This window comes from Fulmarus glacialis, unplaced genomic scaffold (genome assembly GCF_000690835.1).
Source record: "Fulmarus glacialis isolate BGI_N327 unplaced genomic scaffold, ASM69083v1 scaffold8677, whole genome shotgun sequence".
Taxonomy (NCBI): Eukaryota; Metazoa; Chordata; class Aves; order Procellariiformes; family Procellariidae; genus Fulmarus; species Fulmarus glacialis.
This window is the reverse complement of record NW_009224144.1, coordinates 284,997-312,275: the sequence shown is the minus strand read 5'-3', so window position 1 is coordinate 312,275 and position 27,279 is coordinate 284,997. Positions and strand designations below refer to the sequence as shown.

Here is a 27,279-nt window from a genome sequence, read left to right as displayed (position 1 = left end):
CTGCTCCCTGGACAACTCCCCCCAGTTTGTATGTTGAGCATGATGTCGTATGGTATGGACATTGGCCAGTTTGGGTCAGCTGCCCTGGCTGTGCCCCCTCCCAGCTTCTTGTGCATCTGGCAGAGCATGGGAAGCTGAAAAGTCCTTGACTAGTAGACTACTTAGCAACAACTAAAAACATCAGTGTGTTATCAACATTCTTCTCATACTAAATCCCAAACACAGCTATACCAGCTACTAGGAAGAAAATTAACTCATCCCGCACGAAACCAGGACAGTTAAGCATCACTTTTGAACTTGTGTACCCTTGCAAGACTAACTTAGCTGTTTCATTGGAGCCAGAACATGACTGACAATTAGTTGTTTTCCCATTGTTTCCACAAGACCTTGATGCTCTCTGGGATTAGATGTCATCTCTAACAATGTTTCATTTCTGTTCTGTAGTGTTCTTGCACCTCCATTGGTCTGAGCTTACATAATCAGACAAAATTATTTTGAAGGGATAAATTGCGATGCCATAATGTTTCTTTAAAATTGGTATATCAAAGTCATTTAAGAAACACTAATTTCCTTTATTCTGCACAGGTGGTGGGTTTTGCTTTCTAATCAAATGCTATTTAGATGAATATATTTTGTCTAGCCACTCTTGTTGATCATTTATCTTTATAGCAGCAAAATGGATTATGTTGGATTTTTGGCGAATTCTGTGCTAGTATATTCATTGATGCAATAACTAGTAAACTAACAAGTGTTTGGAGCGATGAAACATTTGGAGATCCTTGTGTGTGGGTAGTAGAGTAATTACTGGGTTAACTAGCACTGTTTTCTGTTGGCATTGGTTTTGGATGTGTGTTTTCTTTGATTGGTTTAGTTTTTTGAGTATATCATGTCCTAATACTTGTCTTTGACCAGACTTTGCAGAGTAGGGACTTAACTTTGCAGACCTTGTTCACTATTCCCTGTCCCAAACTGCTATTTCGTTGCTGATGTATGATTAAACAGTCATTCTCTCATCTTAAAGATAGCTTTGCTGGGGTAGTAGACGACATTCTTGTGTAGTGTGTTAAAATCTTGAGAGAGCCCATGGTGGATGGGGGTTATGGTTAGGGATACTAACAGTATGTGCAAATAGTCCTGTCTGGTGTTCTCTAGTGAATAGTTTGAGGTTTTGAATACATACATGTTTATTGTTAGAGTTTTTAAAAGTGAACTAGCAATGTGGAGTGGTAAAACACAACTTTACGGTGGCAACTAATGGACTATGTGTAAATTGATGTGATGTTCCTGAAATGTTTTCAAAATGTTTTGCTTTATATGTTTACCAACTTCAGACTAGATGTTTTTAATAAGTCTTTTCTGAACAAATGGTTACCTACCAGTAATCTTTTGCTCATGTAACTGGTGCATCCATGATGTTTTAAGCAGTGGCCTGCAGGCTATTGCTAAGCTAATGTCCAGTGAAAGCATGCTGCTTCATAGACCACTAGTCTATAAGGAGTGCTTTGTGTGATCATCAGCTTCAACTGCAAGCTAGCTATTCCTGCAGAGTATGAGACATAGTCACTTCAGAAATGTTCCTTTTTTTTTTTTTTTAATTTTTTTTAGAAACACTAGTGTGTCATTATAACTTTTCAAGTATGTAAGATGCCAGTACAGGTGCTTTGTTTTTAGTAGAAGAGTTTTCAATTTCTTACAAGGCTTTTCAATTAAACTAGCTGAACTATCTGACTTTGTAATGTTTGTAGTTCTGTTGGCCCTCACAAGCCATCTTGTAATTTTCTGTGCACCCATAAGCGCGCTACTGGCCCTTCTGGTTTCCTTTTGCACCTAATAGCTCAGTGTTCTTTTCCAGTGGTTTTCCCTGCATGGTAGGTAGTGGAACAGGAAAGGGGGAGTAAGAGGTTTAGCCTTTTGGGTTTTTTCCTGGTGTCAGTTTTTTTTTTCCTTTTCAGCCCTTATGGGCAGGAGGGAGAGCACTAATTTATTTACAGAGAATCCATTTTGTGGACATGTCACTCTGAGCTGGAAATGCCTTCATGATTGGCTCAGTGTTTCATTTGCTTTATTGGATAGGTGATGGTTGAGTGCACACAAACTTGGTCGTTGCTTTTCTGTTGCTCCTCTCCTTGGTGTTAAGTAGCCAGGATTTTTCCTGGATGAAGACAGACAGTATTTGGTGATACTTGTCACTTCTGAACCTAAGGTAGAAAAAAAAGTGAGGTATGTGTAGGTATCTCCATGATGTTTTTGTTGTTGTAATTATTTTTTCCCTCTTTCTTCTTTTCTTTGGGAATTGGGTTGAAGATTCCTGAAGCTGTTTTCTTGAGTGCAAGCATTATGGGAAGCAGATACAATTAGGTTACTTTGACTGTCGGCTATTACAATAAAATTTAGCTTCTTACTGAATTTATACCTTTATTAGTGTTTAATTAAAATTGAGGTTAGATAAAGAAATAATTGCTTAAACAGTTAGTGATAGCAGGTTATAAAATTCTCTTGTAAACTACAGGAGTTTAACTCTTCCCTTTGGAAGCTTTCACTGCTAAGTAGGGCAACTGTCTTGCTTTTCTCACTGAAAGGTCTTACTTTGATATTTCAAAATTTGCATGCCTTCGCTTTATAGCAAGTCTCTGAGAACAAGATTTTCTTCTTTTATATATAACATATATACACACACGCACACACCCCATCTGATCGACATTCTAGGCAAGTGGAAGACTTGCGGGCAAATGATGGCTGGGATGGCTGATTACAGTCTCTCTCCTAAAATAAGCTTATGAATGGCAATGATAGTTGAACTTCAAGCTATACTGAGGCGCTTGTGCTTTTGAACAGTCAGTTCTTTCAGTTCTAGACATTCTATGTAATGTCTTTGCAGTGGACATTTGTTTCCTGAAAACAGATGGCTACCTGGGAATGCTCCAACCCTCAGCAGGTCTAGTACAGGATAATAACAGTACTAGCCTGGAAGTTTTGATTTTCCGTTTTCATTTTCCATTTTGATGCAGTTGTTGGTGTCGTGGCCATGTCTTTTTAATGTTTAGGAAAGGTTACTTGTACTCTTATGGAATTTCCTTGAAGGTGTTTCAAGGACTTCAGGTAGAGAATATGCTTAATCAGCTTAATATATTCCTGAGGTTTTAGGCATGCTTTAGCTTAAATCGTGCTTCGTGGGGTTGTTCAAATCACTCGTTTAGTTTGAATGGCCCTATGTGTTTAGGTTGCTAAGTCAGTCAACAGAGGCGCTTCCATTGGCAGTGTCTTAGTTTGAAGTCCAAGGGAATCGGAGGCAAGGTTTCTTCCAGGAGTCTTTGGAAGTTTCTCCCTTGATAGGCCTGACAGGGCTTAAATTGTTACCTCCAGGGTACGGATGTCGTCCCTTTCTGTGCTCAGAGCTTGGGAAGAATTCCTTTTCTTTCTTGTCTGCTTTGGAGTGCAAGTATTGTAAGTAGGCTTGGGGGCATTTTAAACAGCGTATGTTTGGTTAGTCCTCTTTCAAGCTCGTGTTGAGATACTATGGATATACAGACAGGGTATCTTTAAATACAGAGGAAACCACATGATCATGTTTTTTTAAAAGTTATGAAAACAGATAGGAACTATTAATTTGATAAACAAAATGTTGCTAATGCTTGTATACAGCATAAATGCTGTCTCAGAGTAAGTAGGAAAGACACTTTTTCTTGCATAAAAGCTGTTCCTGTTCATCTTAATCTTGCGGTGTCAGTTTATTGGCTGAGTGTTCCGATGTTTGTCAGTACATTGAGTGTACTACATGCATATAATAATTCTCTCCTGTATGATTCAGGGAAAATTAGCATTTTGAAATTGCTAAGTTTCAAAAGAAATGCATTCTAGGAGCACATGCTGCCTTCTGTGGTTTGAGGCAATACGGCTTATTTCCTTAAGCAAATATGACTTTATTCTCTTTCTCTGCATTGGAAGGCTGCTCTCATAAGTAGCGATATCAAACGTTGTTCTGTGCTATTTGTCATAGGTGTTGTGAGGATGACAATGTACTTGATAGATTCTTTTTTTTCTCCTCTGCAGCATTCAGTTTAATCTGGCTTTAAACAATTGTGATGATCAATTAAAGTCTACTTGTGCTCCTAAAACAAATGGTTTCTGTTCTCAGGCAAGCTAAAGGTTTGAAGATAACTTTTCATTTCAGTCAGAATGCGGGCTTGGTGTATTTTGACTTCATGACTTAAGCTTGGTATTACTTAGTTGTCCTTGATTCATGGAAATGAGCTTTGCACCAGCATAGCTAAAGTTTATCTTTGTATTGCAGCAAAAGAATACAGTAATGTTTTCTGTAAAGATATATATATATAAAAAAATTTCCATGTGTTTCTCCATGTGTTTTTGGCTTGCCCATTTAGAAAACCTTTGTCTTACCTTCCTTTCCCCATACCAAGAATTGAGTAGTAGTGTAGGTAATAAATCTACGTACTTAGCTGGTTACCAAAGAACCCCTTTTTCTTTTTAATAGCCCCTCTGCCTCTGATTTCCCCAAAGATTGTTTCTCATCAATTATTCCCCTTGTCTCTATTCCCATTGCACTTGGTTTAATCTGCCTTACTTTGGGGCAAGGGGGTATCCCCATGAAAATATGTTAAGTAGGGAGAAAAATATTTTTCCATCACAAGTTACACATTTTCCTGCAATAGCTCTCTAGCTGAGATGTTCATTTCCAGCCTTTTATTGCCTCAGGGAAGGTGATGAATGGGACTTAGAATGATGGAATAAATGCTATTACAAAAGTCTACACTGCTTTTTGGCACACTTTATTCGATGTCAGTGTTTTTCCTAAGATTTTTGTCTATTTTACTAATTTTGTGACATTCCTGTTTTTGTGAATATTTGTATAATGCATAGCTAGTTTCAAGTGCAGTATCTCTTAACCCACGTAGTAAGCTAAATATTTGCAGCTGAAGGTTTTGAAAGACTATAGTATAATGCCATACTGGAAGGCTATAGCGCAATCTCTGTCAGTACACTCTAGTGCTAGGTAAGACAAAGGAGTGTGTATGTGTGTTTATAAATCTCTACAGTACTATGTGCTGTATTAGCTCTGAGGCAATATGGCAAAATGCGTATTTCAGCTTGAAAATGAGCCTGCTAAGCTTGGCTGATAGCTTGAAATTGTTCAAGTTAAAAAAAAAAAAAAAAAAAAAAAAAAAAGAAACTTCAGCTAAAGGTCTTGAGGTGGTAGATCACCCTTTTTTTAAGAAACCAAACTAGTATAGTTTTACACTTTTTTTTTGCAATGTTTGTTGGTTGATGATTACTGTTTGCTTCCATATGACCGTGTTCCAGTATACAGATGAACCCATCTTAATGAAAGTCATCATTAGAGAAGTTACAAATAACAGTTAAATGATTCATTCAGTTTGCCCATTGCCATGTAGTTCTTTCTCATTGCTTTCTATTTAATTTACCCTTTCAAGAGCCTCAGTTGATAGTTAATTTTTTTTCTCTTTACTTTGAAGTGCCACTTCAGATTTTGATTGTTTCTCACAACAGATACCTAGAATCTCAGCCAAGTAAAATGGAGAGTTGTGTATTTACTACTCCTGAACATAGCTGGCAAAAGATGCATCTCCTTCCCAATATGTTGCATAATTTTCCCCTAGACACACTGGCTGTTGATTTATGTTTTGCTTTCTTTGTAACTCATGACTTCATTAAAGGGAAGTCTGTTTACTGTAGACATTAAGTGAAAGGAGGATGTAGTGTGTTCACTAGAAAGTTGAATCCTGCAGATTATTTTGGTCATCTCTTCTTAACCCTCCCACAAAAAGGGACAAATGACCCTCTGTGATTGAGTCTTTTTTTAACTTTCCTACAGAAATAGTTATCTTACCATTTTAAATATTAAGACGGATAAATAGTGAATGATTATTCACTTCCCTCACCACATAAAAACTACGAGTATCAAACAAAACTATCGTTCAACAGATCACAAAGCAAAACAACCCTAAACTACCTTTTTCATGAAGCATTCAATTAAATTGTGTAATTCGGTGTTACAGGCCAAAAATCAATGAGTTATAATACAATTAGACAAATTCACAGGAGGTGGCCCATCAGTGGCTGTTAAAATATGGTGGTCTAGATGCCACTCTGATTTGGAAATTTTTCAAACGTTATTTTTTGCAAGCTGGTAGGCTACACCACTTTGCAGTTATGTCCTCTCCCTGAGTATTTGCTACTACTGTTAGATGTGGGATATATAGCTGTTCTTATGTTCTTATCATTCTGTGAAACCTTCCAGAAAGTTTCAAGTTCAGGAGGTTTCATATTTTATCTTAACGTCTTTTAAAATTGGCGGGAATAAGTTTGAGATTTGAGACTAAAACTAGTTTACCATGACAAGAATAGAAAATAATCATAATAGGAATTTTTTAAGGAAAAGTCAAAACAGAAAAGGTTCTTAATTTAGATCAGATATATGAAACACAAGTTGTATTTAAATATTCCAAAAACCTATACTAATGCCGCAATTTGTGATACTCCTTTAAAATACCATTAAAATTTTCAAAAAATGTATTTTACTATTCTACTACTAGCAATAAAGTGCTACCAAAGTGATATTCAAGCTGTAAAGTTTAGCTGCCAAAGTTTTAAAGAAAATTAAACCGTTGAACTGTGGAAAAGTGACTGCATAAGCACCTGTAACTGATGTTAGCTGAAGTGCTAAACCAGCTTTTGGCAGCGTGGCCTCTTTTGCAGGTGCACAGAATATTTTCTTTGTGTCAGTTTATTCAACTAGTACAGTTCATTAAGTATTTCATTTGAAGTTGAGAAATGGGCTGGGAATTGAAATAGAAGAAATGCTTATTTTCACCTTTCAATCTGTGAATAAAAATGAGGTGCGAGAGACTGAGATCTATTAGTTTTAAAATCTTATAGGATATATTAGCCTAAAATGATTGATTTAAATTCAGTAACTACAGATATTATGCTGCTTAAAAAAACAGTCTGTTTAATAAGGTGAATGCTTTTTGCTGTGTCCAGCGAGTTGGATGACTAAGATGACTGGTGTTTTTAAGTATATCTAAAGTTTAGTTTCTGTTGACATTTGAATGCCATTTGAAAAAGATTACATTTGAAAAAAAAAAAACAAACCGCAAACCAAAAAAAACCCCACTCCCCCAAATTCTAATATAACACAATTTTTTTTTCCCCCCCAAATGATACTTAAAAAACATAAAATGTTTGAAGCTGCTCTAATTTTTAATCCTGTGTCTGAAGCCGGAAGTTGGAAGCTGTGCATCAATCAGTGGGTGCACAATGACGGTGCGATTCACGAAGATGTTTCGCCTGGACAAGAATAAGAAGAAAGCCTGGCCTGTGGTGGAAAGTGCTGATTCTTGTTGGTAATAGCCAGCGTGTTCTCACAAAGCTCCTAATCAGTCTGCCCAGCAAGGATAGCAGTTGCACATTCTGCTAGAGCTTGGGTTGGGAAAAAAATCACAACACCCTGTTGTGAGTGAGGTAATTAATCCTTGTGCCAGCAGGATTCTGCTGCAGCTCCTTCCCTTCTGCCCGGTCTCTTCCACGTGGTACCTGCCACCAAGACCCTTTGGAGCGGAGTCATGGTGCTCCCAGTGCTCCCATAACTCTGCGTGCTCCCTATCTCATGAGGAGCTGAAAACAGGAGCATTGTGTTGGTAGAGGCGAGAAGATCCTGAAATTACTCTAGATCTGATGCGTGTTGTGACCTTAAGTGTAAGAAAAGAATACCTGGTTAAGATCCAACCTGAAGTCCTATCCTTCAGTGGAAACTTTCTTGAGAGAAATTTTGAAACGGGGAGAAAGTAACAGCATTACTTGTACATCTTCTTTAGATACAGAAGTATCCTAGTGCCTTAAGATGAGAAGTGGTTAACTTCTTTTCATATGGTTGTGGATTTTGATCTTGAAAATGGGATCTAGATTAACTTTATTACTGAAATAATGTACGTAGGTGATTCTTATATCCATCTTTGAAACTCCAAAAGCTGTAAATGTAAATATTCCATAGTTGTTTCATTAGGCACCGTTTCTGACAATGATAACAATAAAGAAATTTTGTTCTGGTCATAAAAACTGAGAACAGTTCTTGTGCTTTGTAACTGAAATCTGACATAATATGTTACAGCACATGCAACCAGAGAAAATAATTCTTTTGAAATTTACGGCACCAAAGAACACCACCCCAAAACAATCTCTGTTTAAAGCCTTTACTGGGTTTTACTTGTAGGCAATTGCTTTTATTTTTCTTCGTAAGAAAAAGTACTCCTCATTTAGACTGATAGGGAAATACTTTGTTCTGCACTGGGTTAATATGTAAAAGAGAGAGCTTGTTGGAAATGGATTTTCATCTGTTTATAGATTTAAGTCAATTGTCTTAACTGTTACATCATCCTAGTTCATTAATCTAATCTCGTATCCATGGGAATTCAAAAAGTGCAGTATGCACTTTGGAAAGAACAGATAGCTGTAGATCTGAAATTGTATTGATAGGTGCTATTATAAGCAATTTGAGTTAGCTTTAAACATAAAAGTCACATTGTCAGAGCATTACATATTTAAAAAATAAAAAAGAAGTGGTACAATCCTATCACAAGGTAGAACGTACAAGCTAATGTCAGCTACATTTTAAGTACATGGCAAAACCATTACATGATGCCTCAGGTGGCGGTAAGCAATAAATCTGAGGGTGACCAAATTTACCCATGCTGATTGCTTAGTGCTCTCAAAAACCGCTGACCAGCAGAACTGTCTGTATGCCTGTTAATGTGAAATTTTGCTGATAAAGAGAAGAAAAATAGGCATATATTAATGACCTTTCCTATATTTAAATATACATTAATATCCTGCTTGTAGTATTTTGTTTCCAGTGCCTGAACTGTTTCATGACGGCATCAGTTTAAAAGTCATTCTGAATTTCTGGTTTAAATGGTGGTTGTTTTTGTTGTGTCTGTTCAGAGATCTTCCTTCCAGCCAAGAATTTTCTATGCTGAAGTGCAATTTCACATTTGTGTGCGTATGCATATAGGATTTATGGTGTTTTGTTTCAACTCTGACTTGAAATTTTGTTGTGATTTGCTTAGAAGGAGCTCTAAAAAAATATTTTGAGGCACAAGCAGGTGAGAAAATAATTTCTGTGTCTGTCCAGGCAGGTGTAATTTGGAAGCAGGCAACAGAGTAATTGTCATTGGTATGGCCTTTAACAGTTGACAGTTTGATACACACTTGATGGACAGCTTTTTTCCCATCACAGTCAGCATTTTTATATGCAGGAGCAGAATTTAAAATTATGACTTTAACTGTGTAGGTGATTTATTGTAAATCTCTTTCTGCCCACTTATGGTATTCTGTCCAAGTGTGTCTTTTGTTCTCCTCTAAAATAGTTCTTCCCTGTTACCTGCAAAAACAAACAAAAAAACCTCATAATACGTTAGTTGCCACTGATGCAGTGGCAACACATGCGCTTGCATTTCCCGTGTTCCTTGATTCGTCAGCTTACCCAAAAGTCATCTGAGAGTGTTTGCACCCAAAGCAATGCTAAAATCAATTTTTAGTACACAATTTGACTGCGTTATAGATAGTACAGCCTACCGAAAATGCTGGTGGGTGATAAACTCTGGTTGTCTTCAGCAGTTTCTTAACTTGGCCCTGTAACAGCAACCTGCAACCTAAATCCTAAAGAATAAAGGGCTTTCAGCCTGGAGGTGAATTGTGTTTTCCTGAGCAAGGAGACTTAAAAGCAAAAGGGCGAAATTAAGGAAGGGTTGGAATAATGTTTTTTTTGTAGTAGTGGTCACCCTGAGCAATACTCAGCTGTCTAAATTTAGGCATCACATTTGATGCCAGAACTCAGAGGCTAGAGACCCTGAAAAGTTTAGGGAGACCCCAGTACTCCAGGAGGACAGCTGGAGCTCCAAAGTTCCCCTGACCACATTTGGATCCTAAACTCCAAACCTTACACTATTTATCTGACAACATCGCTTCTTGTTAGTCAGCCCCCTCCTAACCTCAAATGCTGATTTTTGATCCACGAAAGGGCTTAAGTGAAGCGAGGCAGAGTGCACTCTTATTCAGGGTGAGTGTTAATGTCTGTGTACAGCTTTTTGGTGAAATTTAAAAAAAAAAAAAGAAAGATTACATCTGGCACGGAGATGTTTCTTTTGCCATTGTGTTGATGTAAGTTTTCAGTTTTCAATTGTGCACAAATGGCAGAACTTCTCCTCTGGTTTTTTTTTTTCCTAATGTAACCAATTTAAATCTAAGTGTGGTTTCTACCATATGCTTGTTTCAACCATATTTGCAGTTGAAAAAAATATTTCCAAAACACAAAGAGTTCAGGGAAAATACACTGTTAACCATGAATCTGTGTAGATACTAATTTTTGAGGGTGATGCTAGCAAAAGGAAAAGATTGATCTACATGGCTTGAAACTAAACGACGCAGTTTACTTTAAGGAAGAAAACCACAGGACTTTTTCTCATCAGCTTTGTCAAAGAGTATGTATTGGGAATAAGGCTGAGACGTCCACGTGTGCTTAGAAGGTGCTATGGTACCATAATAGAAGGTAGGTACTCTGTGCAAATTTTGAAAGAAGGGGAAATACGTTGAGGTGACTGAGGTTAAAAGCTGTCATCATGAGAAAAATTTTAATCTTGGGCCTGTGTTTGAATTTTTGTTGTCTGTAAATTACTGATGCAATGCAGCGAGATGAGGATAAATAGTTTAAAGTTTAAAATGCAAAGTGCTACTCTGGCACAAAGCACTAGTGCTTGTAAATAATGTGTTTGTATGATCAACTTGGTATGCAGAAAGGAGTTTTTCTGTGTCTCATCATTCAGGGAAAAGATGAATTTTCTGTTTGAGCTTACACTGGTTGTTATAAATGTTCAGCACAAATGCAAGAACGTGAGTAGAATAACATGGAAACACAGCACAACAAAAGGCAAGCAGTAAGGAAAAAGGCAACATTCTGTTTCCTGACAGAAGAAAACGGATGACATAATCTCTTAAGTAAAAACGTATATAGTTGTCTATAGTATGTCTGTAATAAATGGTATCAATGATGGTTTTTCATTACATTTTATCTGTGTCTAAGGAAGACAGTGATGAACAAATTCAAGGTATGTATGTATAATGGAGATGAGCCAACTCCTGAGTCGGGCTGAGTCCTGGCCGGTGGGATTCGGGGAGGTTTTTCTCTTCCGAAGTGCAAGGGAGCGTGCTTGGCTTTCAGGAGCCCTGCGTGTAGAGTACAGAAGAGGCAGGGAGAGGCTGAAAAAAGAAAGGAGCCTGGGGGGGAGAAGCGTGGGCTGGGAGGCACTGCGGGGCAGGGAAGGCGTTCTTACGGCCGGGAGCAGCCTGAGGAGCAGAGGGAGATGGAGGAGAGTTGGTTAGCTCAGGGAGCCGCTGAGAATTGCTGTCTCCTGAAAGAGAATACGGGATTCTCCCCGGAAGGAGGGAGAGTACTGCTTCTTCTCAAGTCTTTCATCTAATCTTCCTGCTTGCCGTTTGTTTTCCCCTATTAGAGAGGGCATTTTGGTTTAATTTACTTTTGTCTAATAAAGGGTTGTTTTTGTGCTCCGGTGTCTTTGTGGTGTATGCATGTAAAGCAAGGGGAGCCAGAGGGACTGTTTTTGATAATTTTAGCTAAAGACTTCAGCTGACTTGGTTCACAGAGATGTTACGATTTGTGATATCTCTGTATAAGAAATTATGTTATATGTCAGTAAATATACTTAAAAAAATTAAGAAGATACACTCTGGCTTTCTCTTCAACAAGAAGATGATCTGTAGGACCCTAAAATTTACAACAAGTTGAGAAAAAAGAGAAAGCATTGTAGACAGTGGTCAAAAAGTCCAGTTGTTCTTGTGCAAGTAGGGAAGCATTCCAGACGAGCACCATAAATTTCATAGCCTCATGGCAATAAGCAAAAACTTGCAGGAATAAAAAGAAAGCAAATAGCTGCAAGGCCGTCTTCCCGAATTGGAAAACAGTATTCTCTATAATCCCACTGCTCCTGCAAACTTTGGTTTCAAAGTTTAGACAGCTGTAAACTGAGAATGGGATAATGTCATTTTGTTTCAGTTTCTCTGGAAAGCAGTGGCAGAAAGCAAGTGAAAAGAGGTCTTCAAAATTGAGGGCAGGGGGATAAAAACAGCACTTTGCAGCAGTCAATACAGGGAGCAGAGAGAAGCGCTGGAGTACGTCCCCTTTTACTCGACAAGCATTATGTGAATGGTGTGGTACAGGAGACATCTTCTTTCAGCTGCTGCGGGAGCTGGGAGGCCCTGGAACAAATGAGGGTCCTGTCTCCCAGCAGCCACAGAGATGGGAGACTTCATCTTTTTCTCAGCCAGGGGAATGAGAGAGAAATGAGGAGGTGGTTGTAGAAGATAGCTCAGAAAAAGGAGAAATGTGATTTCTGAGTGTTGGCTTTGGGAGAAGGAGTGAGCTTGATATAAGTGGGGGCTTTTTGGGTGGTTTTTTTTCCTTTTTCTCTCTTTGGCCTCTTTAGTTGACTGTGGGGATCTTTTTTTTTTTTTTTTTTTTTTTTTTTAAACCCTCTTCTCACTGTGGGAAAAGGAAGACAGAAATGAGAAAAGGGGCTGGGATGATGACCTGGAAGAGTATAAGCAGCAGTATGTTTCAGTTTGAATTTGGAATATGGCTCATTGAGTTGTGAAAGTTACAAAGAAAAGTACCAATGCAAAGGGCTTTCTGGTAGTTTAGCCAGAGGGTTTTTCTGTGCTGTTCATGTTTATGTCAAAAGGAGTTGGAGACTAAATTATGCTGAATCATGCAAAAGCATCTGAGCATTTGTTTTCGAACTCTTATATTGAAGAGAGACTGAAAATTGGATACGGGCCACCAGAAACACTTCGGTCAAACAAAGAAAAAATTATTTTAAGGAATAAGTATTTATCTTAAAGGGAGTAACTTAAAAATCCAATACTTTTTGGCTTTAGCTTTTATATACCTTCTTATCAAATGTGCTTAGAGGGAAAAACGTTTCTCTTCAGCACCACGTGAAGAACAGGAATATTTGAGTGGAGAGATTTGGTTCCCTTTGACCTACTGACGCCTCTGGAAAATCACATAAAGTGGGTAAATCTGGTGATCAATCCCTTTCTTCAGAATCTCCTTGTAAAAACATGCATAGGAACAAAAAACAATATTCACCTTTTGATTTTTGAGCATTCCCTCAATACCAGGACACAAATTTAAGTCTTACTTTTGCTTTTCTTACTGATTTCCTGCAGAAGTGGAGATAGAAGGGATTACTGGCATATAAAAACTGTTGCTCGCTATGAGGAAGGGTAAGAGCATTAGATTCTCTGGTTGTTCCTCAGCATCAGGTGCTGGTATTTATTCCAGCTATAATTACAAAGTTGTGCTGAAGAGTGAACGTGGTACAGTCACTCCAGCTTTGTTAGCATCTCTCTAGTGAGGAAACTTGCACATTCAAACTTCTATTATAGATCTAGTAATCATGACTGCCATCAGTCCCAGCCACTATAATTAATATTATAACTGACAGTTATAATCTTATTTTCACTCATTTGAAAAATTACTGTCTTAGACCAATGTTCTCTTCAATTTTTTTGTTTGCCTATGGATAAATTATTTTGGAAAGACTTGGGGGGGGCGGGGAAGTCATTTTTGTTTAATTTCATTTTGGGTAATGTGAGAAATTCCTTTCTCATATTACCGAAGATGTTTCCCTCTCACCCCACCTGGAGATTTTGCAGGGAGTGTTTTGTAGCACTTGTGTATTCTGCTAACTGGATGGCTGTGTCGCTAGAAGCTGCTGACTGGTCTTTGGGGTTATTCCTAGACAGTACATGAATAGACATGAATAGTTGGTGAGTCTATTTGGAGATGCCTGCAAGAGGAAGCTGTTTAGTCTACAGCTTCTCTGAAACAACTGCAACTGCCTACGTCTGTTCCCTGGGAATCCTGGCAGTTGGTAGTGGGAGGCAGATCTGCTGTGAATAAAATCTCTTTCCCCTCTCCTCTTTATATCCTTATTTAGGCTGTCTCTGCAGAGCCAGCCCAAGGCATGTTAGATACTAAATGAAGTTTATGTAGGGAGTTATCCATTTATCCTTCAACTGCCTCTGTACCCAAAAATGACAGCCTGATCTGTCGTTTATATGCCTCAGGTTGGGATGGCACAGAAGTACTGGTGATGGACTATTGCATCTTGTGAGCTTATGGAAATAAAATTTATGACTGTATATATATGCTCATGCCATCATATTCAAAGCGACCTTCCATATGGTTAAATGTGGGCTTGTATAATTGGTATGGGAGAGGCAAGCAGTTGCTCAGTATGGCTTTTGGACACACACCAGGAGAAAGTAAGGAACAGTTGAAAATGAGATTGTGAGATCCCAGTTTGGTGGGTTAATGCAGAACAGCACAGTGAGAGCTGTCCTTAGTGTGGAGTGAAAGGCTTTAGACCATGTTCTGCTTTAGTTAAGTAACCACTACCAGTTGTAGGAACCAACAACAGCTGTCCAGTTCTTCCTGTGTTCACAGTTACTCCTTAGATCAAGTGTATGATTTCCTTGTCAGAACTTGATGGTACCTGTGGTCACAGATACGTGCAACTACTCATTTATTTTTCTGAAAAGGTGCCTTTTTCTCCTGTTTGTCAGTAGTTTTCACCTAATTTAGCAGCTCATGGATGAAAGTCTGTATAACAGAGCTTAAAATGTTCTCATGTCTTTAGCTTAGTAAATACTAAATGTCACGACCCCATCAAATCTAGTAATTTACCAAGTGGATATTGCCACAGATAAACTTACATTTAAGCGCTGTACACCTCTCTTAGTTAAATCACATGAAGCTTTACCTTGTGTTCCTGTAGCACCCTTGAACCATTGCTCTTTGTTTTGTCTCTTAGGCACACCACTTCTAGTACGAAGGAGCAGTGATCCAGCTTTGGGCCCACCTGCTGACTTCCACCCAAGTGCTTCTCATCCCAGTGACCACAGTCTCAAGCATGTTTTGGCAGTAGGTGTCATGTAACTCACCTTTTTCTTAAGGGCAAAAACCATTCTTACCTGTTGGTATGTAGCAGTTTTATAAGCTATATATGAATTTGGATCTAAAACAAAGTGCATCATACTCATTTTCTGTGAAGGAGTGAATTTCCTCTGGACAAAACGGTTATTTTAGATGATGCAGTCAATTAACATTGGTTCTCTTTTTTAAATAAGAGATTTACATAAAGCTCAATGGTGACATAAGGCACAGGAATATGAACTGAACTTTGTAGCAATTGTTTATTTGTTCAGTATCATATTGTCCAGCTTACCATTGCTTAGTGGAAAAAATTTAGTTCCCCTTTAATATGCTTCATTGGTCTTGCACCCTTTTTCACTTTCCTTGTTTTCTTCTGGCATTTCTGTCTTCCTTTGGCACCCGCTACTATCCTGCATGGTCTCTTCTTTCTCTCACTTTCCTGTTTTGCAACCCAACTCTTCCCTTTTGAGGACAAATTTGTTTTCAACATAGTTATTACTAAATATTAGTGCAAAGACACAATTAGTGAGGATGCAGTAACTCTTAATCAGATGTTATTGCAGGCTGTCTTCAATCTTCTAAAGGCGATACTGTCTTGGTCACATTTGGGCCACATTTTTTACTTTGCAATTTTAAGGCTTGAAGCTTTGTGTTTGTGTGTGGGGAAGGCGTTCCTATATTACTTACAAAAAGATGAAATTCTTTAGAATCTCTGAATGTCAGCTGGGATACATAAGTGTATCAAGCAGAATAGAGCTTTTTCATAGATTTCTGCACTACTTTATGCCAAATGAATGCTGGCTTAAATGATGGCGCAGTTGCACCTGCTTTCATTTGCTTGTGAAACTTATGCCTTTTCCCCTTTAGCTTCCCTATACAGTGTTGCAGTTCACTCATGTCCCCAGTTGTGTAAACCAATCTATTGCTGTTTTGTTTCAAAACAAAAAACACTCAGAAACCCCCAGCCTCTTTGTTTGGCGCGAGGGGGACGTTTCAGCCTAGATCACAACTAGTTTATAGCAGGATTCCACAAAGGGCCCTACTGGCGCATTAGGGAGCAGGAGGAAAGAACTGGGCTTCAGCAACACGTGCTGGAGGTGGGAACCTTTTCAACTAAAGATGTTGTATTTAAGACTGTACTTCCAGTTAAGTTCAAGTGAATACGGTAAGTAAATAGCAGGTCAGCTTACTTGATTATAAATGCTGTTTTATGGCTCTCAATCTTAACTCTGTAATTCTGAAGGCCAACGCAGGATTTTAGTTGATTGTCCATTGTTTTTCTTTGCCTGGCCAAATGCGTGTGCCTCTAAATGTTTAGTGTGCATCTTACTTTGCAATGGCTTGTGTTATTTGCTAAGTGGTGCAATTTAAAAAGTGCTAGTGACTCTCCAAGTACATTATGGTGTTACAGGGGGCTGAACTTTCTTGAAATCCTGCGTCATTTGTCAGACCTGTTTGAGCTGAGAGGTTTTTCTTGATGTTTGCTGCAGGCACTTACATATTAATTAAATACTGACTTAGTCCAATAAATGAAAATACAAAGAAGAATTCTTGGTTAACAGTGCAGATCTCACGCTCTTTGAAAAGTTGAGAAATGTGTAAGGTGAGTATGTCAGTATGTAATGCTGACCTCTGGTATTTTATAGCCATGAAAATTGAAAAAAAAAAGTGGAAAAATTGGTGAAATTTGTTGCATTCCATGTTTCGAATGCTTTATTTTTGACCATCAAGGAGAGAAAGATCGGGTTTTGTTATTTTGTTGTTTTTTAAAATATAATATTAGTGGCGACAAGTGCATTTTATGCCATTATATGAGGACTGCAATTATATTTGGAGGCTAAAACCACACCGTGCTTCACTGACTTGCATGGGTACACAAAAGTCTTCTAGGCCCAAAGGAATTCTCTATGGCTAAAATACAGAGCGTCCCTCCATCAGCTATAGGGGTAATGGTCAAAGCTGGACAGATAACAACAGTGGAGAAGGCTCTCAGATTTTTTTAAATGGCATGTAAGGGGAGGGGGGGAGGGCCCAGAAGGTTGAAAGTTTTTATTGTTAAAGTGAAAATCTGTAACAGCAAAATACGTCACACCAATGTAATATTACTGTTTTGCAACAGTACCATTTCTAAAACTCTCGTCGTCATACTGAAATATGCTTTGGCATGATGTTTTGGGAAGCATAGAAAGCTTAAATAAGATAGGTTAAATTAGGTACAGATTGTTTTAAAACACGGGGAAGAATCGATATCTGACAAATGAAAAAACATGGTACAAACAACACTGCATTTTGAATACAGCTATGTTCTTTCATGCAAGTGTTAAAGCAGTATTTAGAGAAAATTCATTTGTTCTGTATATTGCTGCTGAAAATTTAAAATTAATACTGCATTTCCTTTGCCACAAACACATTTTTTTTTCCCCACGTTAAACTGCTTCCTTGCAGTCACATGCAAGTTAGAAAAACCAGAGCTGTTGGTAGATGAAACAATTTTCAGTGCATGTAGTAAAAATTAAGTCTCTGTATTTATGCCACAATTATCTTAGCAATCATTTTGTAATTGAAACTGACTTCCATAATTAGCTTAATTGTTTTGGCACTTCTGGCATTTTGGTGTTTGGCACATGTAGAACTGGCAGTATGGTTCTATGTAGAAATACTCGTAGTTAGACTGTATGCTGTCTTATACGGTAGGTGCTGATACACCAGTAGTTGGTCAGATTTTTGAGAGGTGATTATCATCTGAGTCTCTGAAGACAGCGCTGATTTGTCTCTAGGAGAATGCAGGACAGACGTTCAATAAGTAATGCATAAAATAAAACAGCAAACATGCAGTAATGTAAGAAAAGAACATTGCTGTCCAGTTCAGGTGAACTGGATGAACCTGATGAACCATTTGAGCTGTTCACAATATTTATAGAATCTAAGGAGAGCATATAGTCTCTTTTTTAGATGTTGTCCCATTCATTCAGAGGATGATTACTAAAATTACAAAATCTTTTCTGAGTGACCAGGTAGTTTGAGAATTTGAGTCATTCTTTCATATTTTCTCTGACACTTATTTTGTCTTAGCTGTAGTTTTAGCCCCAATTAACAAAATACTTCTAGATCAATCAAAAACTGATAGTGAAGTCCAGCATCTGTTCTCTCAGACTGGAAGTCATTTAACAGATGGTAGAAAACTTGAGTTTCTTTTTTCATCCAAGCCTCTCCTTCCTTATTGTGATAGCTGCCACTGAAAAATTTAGAGACTATAATCGGGGAAAAATAGGGATAAGAAACATCTGAATTTGTTATTTAAAGAAATATATAAGAAATACATAGGAAAAGGTATTTGTTAGTGAATTTGTTAATTTATGAAGGCAACTGTTCAGCTTTTCTGTCTAGTTACAATCACAGAGCCCTGGTCAGGCTTTCAAAAATGGAAACTTCCCTCCCTAGGTCTCCAGAGAGGACCTCAGGGAAGAATAATTAGTTTAATGCACTTCTCTGAAAAACTCGGTGGCCATAGCTTTGCTACAGCAATAGCCAAGCTGGTCCAGCTGCTTTTGGCTGCTTTTCTGGCTTCAGAAAGTGAGGTTAGCAATGGACGTGAAGTCTTCCAGCGGGGATCTCCCCTGGAGTGAGGCCATGCTGTGTGATTGAGACGGCCGAAGCCTTTCAGAGGGAGGAAGCCATTCTTTGGCCCCTTAGCACTTGCTCAACACTTGTCTCCAGCTTGCTGAGAGGAGCTGCAGTTTCAGGTTCTCTGCACCAACTCAGAAGTTCCTAGCTGGATCCCTCTGTCCAAGCTCCACTCTGATAAAGATGAGATGCAGCAAGGCAGAAACTCTGAATTGTGGGGTTCTGTTGATTTGGTTTTTTCAACTTTTTAGGAAGCAGAATACATTTTTCTGCTTTTGCTCGGTCAGTTCATCCAGGTAGTATTGCTAAGGTGTAATTAAAACATCTGAACTTTCCTTTCTGGAGCTATTACTTCTGCTTATCTCTGGTTTTGCCCAGGGACAGACTTCCCTGCTATCTTAAGACTTGAGCTGTCATGAGTTTTAGATGGAGGATTGTGGTCCTATTTAAGTTGATGGGAGTTTTGCATTAATTCTGGTGGGACTAAATTTTCACCCCCTCTTGTTAGCTTGCTGATTATTATGGGGATGCTGTGTTCTGCATGACTTTCTTTTCTTTTATAGTTGCATGTTTCCTCGATAAATACTTAGGTTAACTTAGAGTTAATCAATGGGAATGGCTGACTAAATTGCATTTATCCATATTTAAAGATACAATGAGATGCTGGATCAATTGAAGAGCTGCTCCAGTGGCTCAATATGGTTTCAATTTTTACCTAGATGTGACTTGAAATTGACTGTGTTTTATGCATTGTGAGCATATAATTTGCAATTTTGGATAAGGTTCATATATAATCAGAACATTTTTATGTTTCAGGCCCTTGTTAGAAAGGGTTGAAACCTCCTCTGGTTCTTCTGGCCATGTGTTTGTAATGTATTAGCCTTCCTGATTAAGTGTCTGCAGATTAACATAATGTGAGCGCATGTAAGGACGCAGCTCCATGATTTGTTCCTTTTACATACTATTTTATGTACATATGTAAACATAAAGATATGCTACAATCAGAGCTTGGCTTTGAGATAAAGATTACCAGTAGTACTTTCAACCTGTGTAGGTATTATAAGAAAAGGCAGAAATATTACTTCATCTAATTAGGCTATTTAAAAGCCGAGCAGAGCAGAAAAGGTCTTTTTTGACACAGTGATGGAATAATGCTGTAGAGTCTATAGCTTGGGTTGATCCAGTGGGTTTCTGTTAAGGCTTGAGCTAAGAGACTGCGCTGCCGTGAGGGTTGTATAGTCTGTCTGATTTTAGAAGATAAAATTTTTGTCCAATATGTTTACTCACCCTGACTAGGTCAGGTAGTTTTAATTTCTGGTCCCTTTGCATGTGTTAGAATTTCAATATGAAATTCTCCCATAGTGATGTGATAGAATCATAGAATAGTTTAGGTTGGAAGGGACCTTTAAAGGTCATCTAGTCCAATCCCCCTGCCATGGGCAGGGACATCTTCAACTAGATCAGGTTGCTCAGAGCCCCGTCCAACCTGACCTTGAATGTTTCCAGGGATGGGGCATCTACCACCTCTCTGGGCAAACTGTGCCAGTGTTTCACCACTCTTGTTGTAAAAAATGTCGTCTTATATCTAGTCTAAATCTATCCTCTTTTTGTTTAAAACCATTATGCCTTGTCCTGTCATAACAGGCCCTGCTAAAAAGTCTGTCCCCATCTTTCTTATAAGCCCCCGTTAAGTATTCCAGGAGGTGGGCTATGAGAAGGAAACCAGATATTGGGAGGAATGCAGTAATTCTTCAGGAACTAGCAGTGCTGGAAGGATGGTGCACTTGTAATGCTTTAAATCCAGTGCTTGTTGATGTATAATAATTAGACAACAAATGAGGTAGAGATGGAAACACATCTTAGTTATGACAACATGTGTTGCAGGGTAGAGGCAAGACTGCTTCCCTGAGGTGGAGTGATCCCAGACTGTCATTCAGAATAGCAAGGTTTTTAAATTCTGGAAGGCATTTACTTTTTTCTGGTAAAAGTTTTTCTATTAATAATTTAACTCCTGCTCTTGAAATACTGCTGTGTGGAACTGAACAGAAGATCTGGGGAGATCTAAAAGAGTTTTCTGTCATTCAGCTGGGGAGTTCTGAACAGTTTGAGTTTTTTAAAAGGGAATTCTGATGTGGGTGAATCCATTTTTAAAGCAACTACTGTGTGTCTGTTTACGCTGTGGAACATATATAGAACACTCCTAATCAGCACAGGAGCTTGTCAGTGTATTGCTTTTGATGTCTGATTAGATGATCATAGGGGCATCTGCAGTGAGTTGGTTTTGAAGTTGTTGGTGTGAGGCACTGCAGGAACCAGAGCTGTGTGGCACTCTTACACCATGAAAACTGCTGCTCTTAAAGAACCTTTTATAAACCCAACTATGCAGCTAGCTGAGGGCTGTCAAATTAACAAAAGCCATTCCTTCTCGATTCTTTCTGTTGCTTTTCAACCCTGCACTGCTTTTTTTCCCCTTCCATGTACTGTGCGCTGTGGCATTCTGCGTCAAAAAGAAATTACTTTATATTGTAGAGGAAGAACTAAGAAATGTAAATGAAATATTTGTAATACTTCAGAATACTGAATTGATCATCTGAAAAAGGACACAAGTGCCCTATGGTAATTTTCTCTTTTGAGGGTGCAAAGAGGTACGTGTGTGGGGGGCGAAAAGTCCTCTTTGTGTTCCTTGCACAGCCTACGTTTCAGAAAAAGCGTATTGTTTTACCTGTATTGTTTGAGATGAGCAGTGGGTGTAATTTACATATTTTTATTTGAGACGGATAAGTAGACTTTTTGTGATTCACTTTAATAAGAGCTAATAATGAATGTTCCGTGACGTTAATATAGTATATAAATTATCAGTAAAATGGTACAATCGGTAAAAGAAGTTATTAATTGTTAATGTGTTGCTTTCTAAAGCCTGTTTCCAATGAGAGGAATGCAGGCTTTTTACTGACTATTCATGAGAGAAAGTGTCTATTATGAAAACCATCAAAGTTCTCCATCATTCTGTAACTTACGTTATTAGGGGGCTGGGATTTGTTTCCTCTTTAAAATAAATTTTGGGCCTTGGCTGTCATTTTGAAGATACCTGATTGTTTATAACCCTTCCTCCTTTGTCCTCTGCCTTGTGTAGTCAGGTAGATGTGATTGCAGGTGATGGAAGATGGCTGAGAGACTTAAACTCTTTCTTTTTCCCACGTGACCTATCTTATAAAGAATGTGGAAAAATTATAGGGTGGAAATAAGAACTGCTGACAAAAAAAAAAGGGAAAAAAGGTCATGCTTTCAATGCTGTTGACACATATTCATCTCTATAGCTACGTCTTTGGGGTCCTACAAAATACTGTCATTCCATCTGAACAGCTTTTAGCAGGCAGCTTACGCAACAGGCTCATGATGCTGAAATTGGAGTGAAACATTAGCAAGTTACTTGTATGTCTGACAGTCAAATTAAAAGTGGAAGATGACAGTCAACATGGCTCATGCATATCATTTACTGTCCAACTCTGGAAACATTTAGCTAAAATAAAATCGGTTCTCAGTCAGTGTCGTACGGAAATGCCTACTACTAAATAAATAACATTTTCTATAAACATAACAATCCAGTAGACAACTGGGAATAATGGCAGAGATCTGTGATACTTATTTGGACCCAAATGTTGCTGTGACATTAGAAAAAAACTAATTTGGGATTTTTTAGTACGTCATCTTGCAGTCCACTGATGTATGAGACTCTGTTCCTGGTCTGATTAATATTTCTGTGTCTCTGAAAGTGATATTTGTGGCTTTGTTTCTCTTACAGGATTGAGTTTCTCATACTCAAAGGAGGTGCGTGTTCTGTGGTGGTATTTTGTTTTGTTTGTTTGTGGGTTTTTTTTTTGTTTCCTTAGGAGAGGCCCCTTAGGCACTAAATTACCCATCCCATTGGAAACACCTTATCTGGGGATTTATTCTTCTCCTGTGTAGTTGGTGTCACAGCTAATCTGGATTTAGAGGTTTTCGAGTTGTAATAGCATAGTGCTCTTTGAAACTTGCACATTTCGGTTTTTTATGGCAGCAGGTCCTAATTTACTCCATACCTATGAAGCAATTTCTTACAATGACAACTGGAATGAAGGGAGGAATATTTTAATGCTTCTGTGTACTGTGTGCTTTTGGTGTTACATGGTTTAGCCCCAGCTGGCAACTAAGCACCACCCAGCCGCTCGCTCACTCCCCTCCAGTGAGATGGGGGAGAGAATCGGAAGGGTAAAAGAGAGAAAACCCATGGGTTGAAGTAAAGACAGTTTAACAGGTAAAGCAAAAGCCACGCATGCAAGCAAAGCAAAACAAGGAATTCATTCACTCCTTCCCATCGGCAGGCAGAACGTGTTCAGCCATCTCCAGGAAAGCAGGGCTCCATCACGCATAACGGTGACTTGGGAAGACAAGCGCCATCACTCCAAACGTCCCCCCCTTCCTCCTTCTTCCCCCAGCCTTATATACTGAGCATGACGTCATATGGTATGGAATATCCCTTTGGTCAGTTGGGGTCAGCTGTCCTGGCTGTGTCCCCTCCCAGCTTCTTGTGCACCCCCAGCCTGCTCGCTGGTGGGGTGGGGTGAGGACCAGACATGGCCTTGACTCTGTGTGAAAAGGCTTTGACTCTGTGTAAGCCCTGCTCAGCAGGAACGAAAACATCCCTGTGTTATCAACGCTGTTTCCAGCACAAATCCAAAAAATGTAGCCCCATGCTAGCTGCTATGAAGAAAATTAACTCAACCCCAGCCAAAACCAGCACAGACGTGTTGGAGTTGGGAATAATAAACTGAGACTGCTGTGAATATAGACTAAAATGGTAAGGGTGATTCAGTGAGATTTAAGATTTTGAACAAATATCTCAACTTTTATTTTTGTCAGTAATTGCAGTGGTTTCTTCTGGCCTGTAAGTCTAATATGACCTTTTGTCATAAGCCAGGCAGTAGAGCTTCTCTGGAATAACTTTAAATAAATAAAACCTAATAAATAAACAATTTAGTAAGTTAAGTAAACCTTCAGTTAAAAAGGAAGTGATTAGACTCTAGAATAACTGAGTTGATGCAGGAGCGAATTGTTGTCACTGTTCCTCTATACTATGAGGGACAATAATTGCCTGTTTGTGAGGCACCCTGGTATTCTGGTCCTGAGCACACAAAGATGGACCTGTGATTTGATCTGGCACAGTTGTTCTTATGACATATGCTCCCAAGGGAGATCATATAGAAACAGTCGCTCCTGTAAGATGTTTGATATTTTTTTCTTGACAATCAAGTTGAGTAGTGGCTTGTGCTTTTTTTAAAATTATTTTTCTATTTTTAAAGTACTAGTAACAGTAAGTTTTGCCTTTAATTCATGTTGCTTTAATCTAGGTTTCAATTAGAACATACAGATTCTCAAGCTTCTCTCTAAACTTCAAGTAAACCAGCTCTCTTCTTTGCATCAGTCCCAAGGGATGCTCATAATACCATATTTACTGTATTTGAACTGCACCATGTAACATGACTGGGCTGAGAGCATATCATGGTATCTCAGCGGAATTACTCTCTGTGTTGGCATTCATGCTGTTGTCTATTTAGCAGCTGGCTTAGGGTGACATGAACTTGGTCCTTAAATAAAAGAGCTGCTGTGTTTCTTGTAGCATGCTTGCTCCATTGACCTAATAGTGGTGCACCTGAGATGATTATATGTTTAACACCTGTGGAGATAAATTGGCCTCCTCCTTTACCTTTCTTCTGCTTTTTTTGGAATTACCAAGTACAATAATTTCATGGTGTATCTGCCAGCCTTACAGAAACAAAAGGAAACCCCTTCTTTTCAGCTGGCCTCATGTCAGTCTAAGAAATACGATGAAGGCTCCTCAAATCTGGAGTTCACTTCCACCCCCACACCTTCTTTTCTTTGATGATCTGCATAAATCTGTCCATCCTTCAAGCAGCAGAATGAGAATCAAACAGAAATGTGTTGTTTTGGGGTAAAGTAAGTTCTGCAAGCAGCGCTACTGAGCAAGGGCCAGTTATTCTTCATTGCCTCATCTTTTGACACTTTCCATAAGAGCCCAAATGAATTTTTTTCTCATGCAGAAGAGAAATATTGCAAGGGCAATTTTATAAAACACTTCTATGAGAAGTTGTAAGTATGTTAAAAGGAGGAGAGGCCAGGGAACAAAAACCCCACAGATTAAATGGATTTTAAGTCACGAAGAAGAAAAATTTTTTGGAAGAAAGATATCCCCTTCAATTTGGTTTCAAAAGACCAAATAGCCAAAGTATGGATGTCTCATCTTAAAAATAAATAAATAAATACTGTGAAATGCTGTAGTTCTTAGTGACAAATCTGGTTGTTTCTCAGAAGTTCTGTAGCCAAAGAATTAGTGTTTTAACTGTGTTTTTGGTTTAAAAGAACATAGGAACATTTTCCTCAGACCTGTGAGGCATCCGCCTTAGCTGCCTAGACATCAGATGTTTCTGTGTGCTCCTGCAAAGATGCGGGTTTTCTTAATTAATAGTATTGGTGAAAATTCTGTGGCACAAAGACCAGCTATGAGACCAGTGTGGCTAACATACTCTACACAGATAAATGTATCTGCATTTCCTTCATGCATAGTATGTGCTGCCTTGGATGCTCTCAGATTTGCATTTGAGAGAGTGAATTCAGTAATGTTGTACAGCTGAGGGAAGAATATTCTACAAAAGATATCCTGAAAATATTAATGACTGAAGTGGTCTGCTGTATAGTGGTAAGAAGAGCTAGAATCAGGAAGTTTTGCTCCTTGTGGAAAAAACGCAGAAGATTATATTAAGTTTATATTGTAAGTCCTCCTTGAGTTCCTACCAGGGAGGCTCAGACAAGTAGAGAGAATCAGAATGGGCTAGAAAAGTTTTTACACAATATTTTTATTATTTAGAAATTACCTTGTAAACTTCTAAATAGCAGAATTAACTTTTGGGGTAAAAGAAGTCAGTTCTGCTTCAGTCTTCATTCTGTCCAACCTTGATTCCCTGTTGTTAAGCATGGGAAGATGCTCCATCCTGTCATAGAGAAGAGAAGAAGGGAAATTGTCTGCATCACTGTTCATAGATAGATCCAAACATTGCTAGCCGGAATGCTTTGAGATGGGTACTGTGTTGTGGTCAAATTGATAGTCTAGTTAATACACAAAAGAGAACCTCTGGTGTATGTTTTTCTTTTTAAAGCACCTCAGAACATAGCAAGAAATTGTCAACAGTAGAAATACTTTTAGATTAGGGATTACCGTGTTAACAATAACAAAGCTATCCTTGGGTTTACAAAACACTGAACCAAATGATCGCTTCATGCCTGGCTGTGATTTTCTGCCTTTTTACTTGTGTAGTTTGTGTGTAGTTGTCACTTTCAAATGGCTGTTTTGAGAGGCACATGATGATGCTATTGTGTTAATGTCATCAATCATACAAACACCGATATTACCAGGTAAAGTTAGTTCATTAGAACCAGATGCATGCTCCTGTAAATAAAATTAATTTTTTTTTTTTAAAGTATGGCACTGTGCCAACAGATTATAACACTGTTGGGAAGTTAATCTGCTGCTAATTATATGTATTTATAATACTATATAAGTGTATAAAACATCAAATTATTGATGTTGGTTCTGTTAAAATTACTTTTATATAGTGTCTGATGCCGGTTACCTTTTAAGCACAGGCCTAACATGCAGATTCTAGGTTTATAGTGATTTAATTTTTGTTAAAATGGTTCAATATTTAGAATTCATTACTTCGTCATCATCATAATAATATGAATATATAATAATATTGCAGAAATACTTTTCTCCTTTTTTTTTTTATTTTATTTTATTTATTTGTTTAATTAGTAAGATTACTTCAGGTCTAGCTTTCTGTTCCAGCGCTGCTAGTATTTCATTCAGTAACAATGAAACATGCACATTTAGGGCTGGTTGGCAACTCTGTTTAGTTTGCACTGCAAAAATCAAATGAAAAAATACTCTTTGATTTGATATATGCAATTTATAACCTGTTTCTTTTGCCTTTTAAGTAGTTGAAATAATCAATCTAGGCTTTTGATAAATGTGTATTAAGTAAAATGGTACAAATTAAAGTTAGAAAGCAAGTTTGTAGTATTCACCAGCTCTTAAAGGAAAAAAAATATTTTTTTCTTTTTTCAGGCAGAAGTCAGAAAAATGTCTCTGCTTTGAGCCTCCCAGAAGCTCTTTTTAGTGGGAAAGCATGTCTTTGGAAAGCAATATAAAGTAATGCTAGCCAGTTATTGGCATATATGCTATGTATGTTCATGTGCTGCCCTTTGCTAGCAATGTATTTTAAGAGAATTGAGATTGTGCCTTAGATACATTGTTGTGAAGAGAACAGGAACTAGATAAATATATTGTAGTTCACAGGTAATGAAAGGATGTCTGTGCAAAGGAGGCTGAGAATACAACTCACTAGAGAGCAGAATTTATTTTCCAGCAATGTTGAAATTTGAGAAGGGCTTGGCACCTACCACTGGTTTTTACTGATACTGTTGGGATCAGACCCTTAACCCTCTCTAACCTCCCTCTTAAATAGGACCATATTTAGGAACGTGCTTGTCCT

General features: G+C 38.2%; 1 protein-coding gene across 1 annotated transcript in view; it reads left to right on the top strand.

The window, feature by feature from the left end:
* PARD3B (par-3 family cell polarity regulator beta) overlaps positions 1-27,279 on the top strand; it is a gene marked incomplete at its 5' end in the record, with an annotated part of 291,514 nt that overhangs the window by 5,223 nt on the left and 259,012 nt on the right. Inside the window, one exon of the mRNA XM_009582067.1 lies at positions 14,928-15,048. Within this exon, the coding sequence (XP_009580362.1) occupies positions 14,928-15,048 (121 nt within the window). The remainder of the gene's footprint in view (positions 1-14,927; positions 15,049-27,279) is intronic.